Source organism: Rattus norvegicus, chromosome 11 (genome assembly GCF_021556685.1).
Source record: "Rattus norvegicus strain SHRSP/BbbUtx chromosome 11, alternate assembly SHRSP_T2T, whole genome shotgun sequence".
Classification (NCBI taxonomy): domain Eukaryota; kingdom Metazoa; phylum Chordata; class Mammalia; order Rodentia; family Muridae; genus Rattus; species Rattus norvegicus.
Genome location: NC_141544.1, coordinates 51,219,226 through 51,230,455, shown reverse-complemented (window position 1 = coordinate 51,230,455; position 11,230 = coordinate 51,219,226). Strand labels below are relative to the sequence as shown.

At 41.2% G+C, this 11,230-nt stretch overlaps 1 protein-coding gene across 1 annotated transcript in view; it reads right to left on the bottom strand.

Annotated features, from left to right (window-relative positions):
* Nucleotides 1-7,571: 7,571 nt before the first annotated feature.
* The window catches only part of Nsun3 (NOP2/Sun RNA methyltransferase 3), an 84,769-nt gene continuing 81,110 nt past the window's right edge, over nt 7,572-11,230 (bottom strand). The window contains exon 6 of the mRNA XM_087575204.1: nt 7,572-8,598. Within this exon, the coding sequence (XP_087431330.1) occupies nt 8,496-8,598 (103 nt within the window). The 3' untranslated portion in view covers nt 7,572-8,495. The remainder of the gene's footprint in view (nt 8,599-11,230) is intronic.

Here is an 11,230-nt window from a genome sequence, read left to right as displayed (position 1 = left end):
TGTAGGCTATGCAAGTCTTGTCTCTGTGCCAGCAGGCCTAGGCCAGCCCATCAAACCAAAGGGAGAAGTGAAAAGCATTTCTCCAGTTTCTAAGTCCCAAGCTACACCATGTAGATGGAGGCCACACTCCTCCAGCCACACTGTTGACAGGTGCCATCCTTCATTGTCCTGTCCCTTTGGCCAAGACCTTTGTTCTTCTCGCTTCTTCACTGTGAAGAAAAAAAGAAAGAAGACTGTGTTTATTCCACACTTATTCAGCTTTGTTTTGCCAGGCTGACTTCTCTCTCTCCTTCTCCCTCTCCCTCTCCCTCTCCCTCTCCCTCTCCCTCTCCCTCTCCCTCTCCCTCTCCCTCTCCCTACCCCCCCCCGTGTGTGTGTGTGTGTGTGTGTGTGTGTGTGTGTGTGTGTGTGTGTAAACACTTTCGCAGAAAGGTACAAAAACTCGTTTCCTGATCTTCAAAAGACAGAACAAAGCCAGAGTGCTCTCAGGGTAGCTTACAAGGCAAGTCAGGGAGATGAGTTTTCTACTAATGAAGGTGTGTAAGCTACCTTAGGTAGATACCTTGAGATAGGAGCTAGGAGCTCCATGATTGCTGCTCCAGAAATTTAAACTTACAAAAGGAGAGGGGAGGAGAGTGGAGAATGGAAAGGGCTTTAAGGGAAGAAAGTGCTGTTGACAGCCTCATGTGTCAAGGTGACTCAGCAGTGAGACAGCTGTGTCATTCAACTTAGTGTGCTCCATTAGGTTCCTTCAGCAACATACCTGCTTACACAGCACTATCAAGCGTGAGAGAATCCACTGAGAGTGCCCCAATCGGGCAGTACTAGGAACTCATGACATTACATGCTATGAGCTGATAAAGAGAGCAAGAGAAAGAGAGAATTTGGTTGATTCTCATAATATAGGGTGAATTCCATAACAGTCCTATGCATGTGCCTTGAAATAACACATATTTGTATATTACATTTAGAGCCATGCTAAGGACTGGTATATTATGAACTGGAATTTGGAATCAGTGTAGCAATTCTGGTATATTCCTTTGCCCCTGAATAGACAATTCAAATAATACAAAAATATATAAAACCAAGGGCCAGGATCAATTCCTTTTGTCACTTTTTTCATGACCTTCCTTCATTGTCCTATTACATGGAAAAACTACTGAAAGTTTATAGAAAGAGCCATAGATACTGATACAATGAGGTATTTCACTGGGTTAACTGAAAGTTTCAATACACAAATGTGCAATTTTCCATAGAATAAGGAATATTTCATAGAATATGTATGAGAAACAAAGATATGTTTTTATGAAAACATTTATATACACATACATACACTAACACAGAGAGAGAGAAAGAGAGACAGAGACAGAGACAGAGACAGAGACAGAGACATTTTATTCTTGAGTTGGTTGGGAACTTGTCTTCTGTTTAAAGAACATCACCAGAACAACAACAGTTACCATCCCAACAACACATTACAGACCCTTTTGTGTATTCAGAGCTGAAAAAGCACTAAATAGGGATGTCTCATTCTCACGATCTCACTTAAACTCTGGCCACTCTCAGAGTCTTAAACACTTTAGAGACATCAATTTTCTGAATGGCAAATCAAAGTGGATAAAATGCACGATCAGATTAGCTGCAAAGTTCTATGATACTTAGCTGCTTCTCCTTTGAATCAACTAGAAATGAGTACACCCACCAAAGTCTGCAGCCATCCCTTGTAAGATTTCCATAGCATCTTTTTCACTTCCCTTGCCGCTATGAGAGCAGCTTACCATTCATTCTTTATCTCTCAATTGCTAGAATGACTCAACCCAATCTCTTTCTGTTACTGGTGTTACCCTGAGCTCTCTGGAGTATTTAATTCTAATGATCAACTCTTCCTTCAAACACTTACCTAAGCACTGTGTCTGGCTGCTTCTCACCCATCTCAGCCTATTCCTACAGCCTTATTTACAACTCTAAGCTCCCTGAGAACTGTGCTGGGCTTCTTGGTCAGTCATGTATGCCTCAAGTATTAGCCATCACTGCTCCTCCGTTTTCTGTCTCTGTGACTCATTCCTACTTACGATGAAGTTTCATTTAGATATACACCATTGTCATATGCCTGAAATTCTGGTTAAATGTGTCCAATTGACTGAAAAGCAGTTTGAGGATCGGCTCCCCACTCCTGAAACTCAGCATATACAAAAACCAACTATTTATTTACTTCCTCCATCAAAATTTTCAGCATCCCTTATCCAGACCTCTGGAGCTGGATGGGAATTGAAGGAAGTTGGTTTATGAATATTGGAATAGCAACATGTTTTGAATGTGTGTCACCCATTCTAACTTTCTCATCTCTGTTGGTATCCTGCCTTGTCTATTTGATTACCTATGAGGGTTACTGCAAATGTGTTAAAGAGTTAAGCCTGTGCTAGGAGGTTTTTATCAGGCATCCCTCATCATCATAAATACATTGGTATTATGGAGCAGAGCACATTTATTTACAGAGTAAATTCAAGTACAAATACCTTCTCAATTGGTTTAGGTAAGGGCTCGCTAAAACACGGCTGGCTAGACAAATGAGTGAGCCATAAGAGTAAAGCAAAACAAACAATAATTTTGGAGTTGTATAGGTCTGAAATTACATATTAAAATATTAATGAAAAAACAAATATTAATGATGAGAACAATGTTGAGATACAAATGATTCATTGAAAACAGTCACATTTGTGTTTATAAAAAAAAATGGTAATAGAATATGTGCCACGATCCTTCCAGTTTTCATCTGCACCCGGAGCTGATGGTGTACCACAGCTCTCTGTTCCCAGATCCCGCCGGGAGAGAGTTGGTTTCCCAGGAGTGCTGACACATTTGAAATCACAGGTGAGAACACCATTTTTTACTCAGAGACCTGCCCAGAGCCCTCAGGACGCAGGAGCTGAGGAGCAGTCTGGGATGGGATCCTTCCGATTTCCCTTGGTACTTGAGCTGACCCTGTGCCACAGCTCTATGTGCCAGGATCCTGCTGGGAGACAGCTGGTCTCCCAGGAATGCTGACACACAGACTTACAGGAGGGTCAAGCCACTGTCAGAGACAGGAAAACCAGCTAACACCAGAGGTAACCAGATGGCAAGAGGCAAGAGCAAGAACCTAGGCAACAGAAACCAAGGCCACCTGGCATCTTCAGAACCCAGTTCTCTCATGACACAATAATAGTGGGAGACCTCAACACCCCACTCTCAGCAATGGACAGATCATGGAGACAGGAATTAAACAGAGACAAAGATGGTTGCCAAGGTGTAAAAAGATTATTAATATTCTGTATCTATGAAGTAATACTGGAAATTAATACAACAGTTATTCCTTAACCAGCTAGTTCTCCCAAATAACCACAACAGTATTTGAATATCTCAAAGCTTAGGTGTTAGCTGGGCAGACTCTCAACTCGCTCATCTAAACTAACCTGACCACCTAGCCCCATCCAGCCATGTGACTAACTATACCTTCCTGGCTCACAGCATGTCCATCTCCTCTCATATCTCCTAGCAAAGGGGCCTTCCCTTTTGTTCTTCCTAGAGTTCCCTTATCCCTCCCAGGAAGTCCCACCTTCTGCTTCCTGCCCAGCTAATTGGCCCTTAGATTTTATTAAAGCCAATCAGAGAAAGCCTTACGTAGGTAAGAAAGGACAGAGACACAACTTCATACAGTGTACTCCAACACCTCTCCCTTTTAGTCCAATAAAGACTCTTTCTCTTAACAATAAAAATAATTATAAGAACTATCAAGTAAGAATTATACTCACAATGTCTAGTCCATTTGTATTTAGTAATCTTTGGAGAAAGTCCTATCTATCCTATCTTGATGAGTTAAGAATTTTATATCTAACTCAATTTTTATCCTAACTTGTACTACCTACATAAACTACCAACTTACAACTTCCTCCAACCATCATAACTTGCTTTTAGCTTCCTTAAGACAAGAAAGACAAGGTTCTGATTTAAAGTGATATAGGTTTATGTATCAAATTGGCAAGGGATAGAGATGTCTAGTTATTTTCAGCTCTCGTCTTAATACAACCAAGGATTGCATAAGAGAGTGTTTTTATGGGTTAGAGGGGATTTAGCTTTTCCAGACAAGGTTTCTCTGTGTAACCTTGGCTGTCCTCGAACTCCCTTTGCCTCCCAAGTGCTTGAATTAAAGGTGTGGGCTACCCCCAACAGGGCCCTATAAGAGAGACATAGTTGCAGGGACTGTATTGCTTGGATTAGGCTCTGAACATGTCTGTAGGGGCATATATGATAATTGGTGTAGGAAGGTCCCTCTGGCCATGCTGCTTAGTTTCTGACAACTTCATATGACTAAAGTCACATTGGATGTGAGAACCCCATTTGAGGAATTGCCTTTCAGACTGGCCTGTTGGCCTGTCTGAGAAGTATTTGCATAATTCTATGTGATACAGGAGGACTCGTTCTACTGTGGGCTCTGTCATCCCTAGACAGGTGGGCCTAGGCTGTGAAAGAAAAATAGTGGAGGAAGTAAGAGGGACTGAACCAGTAAACAACATCTCTCAATACCTTTGGCTTCAAGTCCCTCCTGCATTGGCATCTGTCAATACTGAGATGTATTCTATATGAGGAAATAAAACCTTCCCTCCACAAGTTGCTTTTGGTCTGCATTTTATCACAGTAACAGGAAATCAAATTAGGATAATTTACATGTGAGTACCAGTCACAGAGTGGTAAGAGGTTCACAGTAACAATGGCTTGCAATAAGAGAATGTCAGTCTCAGATCACCCATGGTACACAATCTTACTGCAGCTAGGACCTTGTCAAAAACACCCATCAAGGGTGATAGCAGGTTGAAGTCCTTAGATAGTGCTCATATATATTTTGAGTTGATTGCAAGGGGCCCCTTTCCCTTCTGCAGTTGAGGCAGATAACTGGGAAAGGCAATCTATTTTGTATTTCTATTTTGTAAATGGAAATTTATTTGGGCTGAGGTTTCTGAGAAGACAAACTAAAGAAAGTGTATAGGAAGGACAAAAGCATTTCTCAGGGATGAGTTCCATTTGATATATGACTTTTGTTTGATCTCTTTAGATGCACAAGGCCCTGTTCTCCTCTCCATAACCCATCCTAGTCATATAGTTACCCTGGTCATATAGTATACCCTGTCCAGGTCTGGGTATTAATAACCTGCCCCTTTATTCTAAAAAATATGGTGTTGGACAATAAATTACATGATCACTCTTTCCATAGTGAGGATAAAAGCATTCCCTGACCTAGAGAGAAATCTGTAGGGCAGGGCTATATACCAAGGATCTCCTATGTTTGTCTTTTCCAAATTGTTTCCAAGTACTTGGTTTCTGCTGAGATACCACCAAGATGCACTTATTAGAAGAAAGACTGTGCTTTCATATTCAAGAGTGTTAGAAAACAACAGTGCAGTGCTGGGAAGATAAACCTCATGGACTTACAAAGTCCCCAAGGATTCTCCACTGACTGAGCTTCCAATGCACATTTGTGTGCTGCACGATTTATCATTGTACTTATTTTACATCTTAAAGTACAGAATGCTGGTGTAATCTGGATCTTTTCAATGATCACTAGAGAATCAAGTGTTTCTGTTATTGAACATAACAGACTCATACTTTTAATGTCTGTGGAGGAACTTGAAAATAAAAATACCCAGACACTATTGTGGATGCCAAGAAGTACATGCTGAAAGGAGCCTGATAGAGCTGTCTCCTGAGAGGCTCTGCTAGAGTCTGACAAATACAGAGGCAGATACTCACAGCCAACCATTGGACTGAGCATGGGGTCCCCAATGGAGAAGTTAGAGAAAGGTCTGAAGGATATGAAGGGCTTTTCATCCCCATAGGAAGAACAATAATGTCAACCAACCAGACCCCCCCCCAAGAGCTCCCAGGTTCAAAACCATCAACCAGAGTACACATGGCATGACTCATGGCTTCAGCTGCATATGTAGCAGAGGATGGCCTTGTTGGGCATCAATGGGAGGAGAGGCCTTTGTCCTGTGAAGGCTTAATGTCCCAGTATAGGAGAATGCCAGGGCGGGAAGGCAGGAAAGATTGGGTAGGTAGGTGGGGGAGCACCCTCATACAAGCAGGGGGAGGGGGATGGAATAGGGGATTTCTGGAGGGGAAACCAAGAAAGGGGATAACATTTAAAACGTAAATAAAGAAAATACCCAAAAAGGAAAAGAAAAAGAAAACAAAATATTAAATCCTGTAATGTGATTAGTTTAGAAACAAAATGATGTGATAGGTATTAGAAAAAAACAAACAAGCCATAGGAACACTAATGAAATAACTGAGACACTCTAGGATGAATAGGTGAGGCAGCTGATCTACAAAGTTTTGTTTCTTACTTGTTTAAAAACATGCTCAGCACAAACTCTTGCTCCTAACCAAGAAGCTAGTTGCAATTGATACTGCTAGAAAAAAGTAGCAGCAGGGAAATTAGTTGTCCCCAAGGGGCAGTAGGTACATCAACCACTCTCCAGGTTTCCTCAGAGTAATTGGCCAATACAAAATGGACTCCATGGTTTTATTGCTTGTGTGTGTATGTGTGTGCATGTGTGTGTGTGTGTGTGTGTGTGTGTGTGTGAGTGTGTGTGAACATGAGTGTGTTTTGGTGTTGCTTTTCCTTTTTGAGAGACAGAACATGAAGTTGCGTGGGTTGAGAGGGAGAAGATCTAGGAGGAGCTAGGGGGAGGGAAAAGAATATAACCTAAACATACGGTAGGACTTTTTAAAAAGCCAATTAACAAAACCACTCTCCAACTTCACGTGGCCATATCCTTTCAACAGCACACTAGGATGATCTAACACTATTCATTTATATTTTATTATTTAGGCTTTAAAACTTTTCTATAGACCTTTGTGTACTTTAGGGCCATACAAAATGACAATGCATATGACATTTTACACACATTGTAAAAGAAGTAATATAACAAAATATAGGAGAGGGGCTGGAGAATGTTCTGCTTTTAAAAATGGACTGGTTTATATAACCAAAGATTTAGCTACAAAAGAGGGCTACAAAAAAACAACCTCATGTTTGAAAACAAAGTCTGGTTTGCTGCGACTGCAGAAAGGAAACAAAGATGAAATCAACTAAGCTTTCTACCTCCATGAAGTAATGGAACATCCTTTTAACCAGAGGACTATTTTTGCCAAGGTGACCTAGCATAGATGGCACTCCTCACACTAGTCCCTGTACTGGCTCCTGTCAACCTGACTACCTGTTCAGACTGCAGTAGAATGATTTATCAAATCCTGGAGCTATTTTGATTCCCCTGCTGCTGACCTATATCCCTGCTCTCCTGACTTTTGTATATAGCACTAGCCACCTGCCTCAGGTTGAGGTATAGTTCAGAAAACAGTCCCAAGAAGACACCAGATTAAATAAAGTAGCCAACACAAGTATCTATCAAATGGCCTGGAACATAGGAACAACCTCAAAATATATTCTGTTTTACTTTAAAGATTAGGCAACTAAAGTTCAGTTAGTTTGGAGACAAAAATGTAAAGATAAATGAAGTTCATGATCATAGTGGTTTTCATTAAAAAAAACATTTGTTTATTAACAGTTGTTTTTATAAACAGTTGTTTATTAAAAAATAAGACTTTTCTATAGCCTCTTCATATGGTACTTTAAGACCTGTTTTTCTCACTGTCCTTGATTGCTGGGAATAGCTCTTTTCTATTTTGAAACAGCTAATATCCTTGGATATTCCTAGAAGGTTTGAAGGATCATCCAGAAGACATTATGGATTTATCCACTGGCATTCCAGTCTTATCACTGAACATATTTCACGTTGAAACCTTAGCACACTGAATACATGCCGAAGCTTGTCCTTAATAGATTAGATTCTTTTATTGAATTTGCATCTCTCAGACCAGTGAACACAATTGTGAAAGCAGTCTATTCTTTTAACTCATTGTGGGAAAATTAAATATTGATACTTGGATCATTGGCACACAGGAGCATTAACATTATAAAACAAATGTATTCGAAAATATTTGAACCTGCATAGACCTTCAGCCAGACATTATGGTGAGAAAAATCTAGACTGGAAGTCTCTGTCAAATCCCTCCCTTCAGAGCTAAAGGGTTCCTGAAGAATAGTGGAAAGATTTCGAAAGGTAGAGGGATGGAGGGCAACAGGAAAAGACACTCATCAAGGGTGATAGCAGGTTGAAGTCCTTAGATAGTGCTTGTATATATTTTGAGTTGATTACAAGAGGTCCCTTTCCCCTTGAGCTCACAGAGCCTGAAACAAGCAGCACAGGGCCTACACGAGTCTATACCAGGTCCTCTGCATACTTATCATAGATAATAGTTTGGTATTTTTATGGGACTCCTGGCTGTGAAAACAAGTGGGTTTCTGACTCTTGTGCCTGCTCTTGGGGTTCTTTTCCTCTTGATGGTTTACCACGTCCAACTCTGATATGACAGATTTTTTGGTATTTGTTGCCTCGTCATATTTTATTTTGACATGTCTGGTTGTCTTTAAGAAGCCTGTTCTTTTCCGACGTGAGACCGAATGGGAGTGTGTCCGGGGGAGAGGAGGTGACGAAGAACCTGGAGGAGTAGGGGATAAAAATGATAGTCAGGATATAGCATATGAAAATATATAATTATTTAGTTTTATTGAAACAACAAAAAGAAAAATATCTAGACCCTTTTGCAAAAATAACATCAAGCTTCCTATGAGAGTCTAGCTAATATATACAGAGGACATGGCAAATTGTCTAAAGGGCAACACAGTCAATGAGCAGGGACACTAAACATCATAATAATTCAGTACGTTCAGAAGAATTATTCAAATTTTGATAATGGAAGTAAAAGAATGCAATGTGTGTGTGTGTGTGTGTGTGTGTGTGTGTGTGTGTGTGTGTGTGTGTGTGTGTTGGAGGGGATGTCCTCATTTGCTTTCCATTCCTGTAACAAAACACTTACACAAATCACCAAAAGCAACTTAGGGAGGAGAGGGTTCATTTAGCTTACCTATCAATCACAGGCCATCTAACAATGACTTCATGAAATTCTTAGGCAAATGGATAGAACTAGAAAATATCATCCTGAGTGAGGTAACCTGATCAGAAAAGAACATACATGATATGTACTCACTGTTAAGTGAATATTAGCCCAAAAGCTTGGAATATCCAAGATAAAATTTACAAGACCACATGGAGCTCCAGAAGAAGAAAGACCAAAGTGTGGATGCTTCAATCCTTCTTGGAGGAGGGAACAAAAATACTCACAGGAGGAAATATGGAGACAAAGTATGGAGCACAGACTTAAGGAAAGGCCACCCAGAGACTGGCACACATTGGGATCATCCTACATGTAGTCACCAAGCCCAGTCATTATTGGAGATGCCAAGAGGTCGATGCTGCGAAGAGCCTGATATAGCTGTCTCCTGAGAGGCTCTGCTAGAGCCTGACGAAGCAGATGCTCACAGCCAACCATTGAACTGAGAATGGGGTACCCAGTGGAGGAGTTAGAGAAAGGACTGAGGTAGCTGAGGGGCTCTGCAACCCACAGGAAGAACAACAATATCAACCAACCAGACCCCCCCACCGAGCTCCCAGGGACTAAATCACCAACCAAAAAGTATACATGGAGAGAGCGACACATGGCTCCAGCCACATTTGTAGCAGAGGATGGGCCTTGTCAGGCATCAATGAGAGGAGAGGCCCTTGGTCCTGTGAAGGCTCAATGCCCCAGTGTAGGGAATGACGGGTGTGGAGGCTGTGAGGAATGGGTGGGTGGGTGGAGGAGCACCTCATGGAGGACAGGGGTGGCAGAAATGGATGGTAGTTTCCAGAGGGGGCATCAAGAAAGGGGATAACATTTGAAATGTAAATAAAGAAAATACCCAATAAAAGAAGGGAAAAAATCTCAAAACACTGAAAAAGACTTAAGAAAAAGAATGTTGTTGTAGAAAGGACACATTGACCACAGCAAAAGAAAATGGTAAATTGTGAGGTGTAAGACAGCAGATAGAAAGGTGAGAGGTTAAGAATGCAGAAAGGGCCACTGGACAGTATGACTTAGATAATGCCAAGTTCTAGGGATTCCCAGACACGATTCACAGAGTATAATGGAGATAGAAGCCAGATGAGACCAAGGAATCAGGAAGGTAGAATATTCAAAGCATTTCTAGAGAAATGTTAAATCCAAGAGCTTTCAGAAGATTTTAGATCGACAATAAAACCCTCAGTGAATACAGGAGCCCAGACAGATACACACCTGTGATGGTTTGAATATGCTTGACCCAGGAAGTGGCATTACTAGGAGGTGTGACTTTATTAGAGTAGGTGTGGTCTATTGGAGCAAGTGTGTCGATGTGGGGGTAGACAATGGGACCCTCCTCCTAACCACATGGGTGCCAGTCTTCTAGTGGCCTCCATGAAGATGTAGAGCTCTCAGCTCCTCCTGCACCATGCCTGCCTAAATGCTGCCATGCTTCTGCCTTGATGATAACAAACTGAACCTTGGAACCTATAAGCCAGACCCAACTAAATGTTGTCCTTATAAGAGTTGCCTTGGTCATGGTGTCACTTCACAGCAATGCAAATGCTAAGAGAACACCTAACTTGCACTAGAAACTATAATCACCTTCTGGTAGTGTATCAGTCCTGTTTTATTGCAGCTTCCCTTGCTGCTGAGACCTCATTTTACCAACTCAAGGTAAGACTCTGCCACAGACCTACAGTCAGATCCTCAACTTGTTTCAGCCATCAACTCTTCACCCATTACATCTGGCAAATTGCTTCTGTCAACTCAATAACATGGATAGAGAAGGAACCTACCGAGTTAGCTGTATATGTAAATGTATATTTGAGCTACAGGTTAACCAGGTAGCTCGAAAGAGCACATGCATGTCTGGAGAGACAGTGCTGTCGTGAAGTGTACTTAACTTGCTCTTCCATAGAATCCAAGTTTTGTTCCCAGCAACTACATTCAGCAGCTGACAGCCACCTGTAACTCTAATTCCAGGCGATCCCATATCTCTCACCTCCATGAACACCTTCACTTAAATACACATTTTTGAAACACATTTGGTACAGTCTAGGGTTTGAAATCAAGCTCATTTTTTATGATCAATTAAAGAGTATCTATCTTGTGCCATATGATACAATTATATTGCATATTCGTGACTAAAAATGTCTCACAGAGTACGTTCTAATGACACGAGAGATAATGG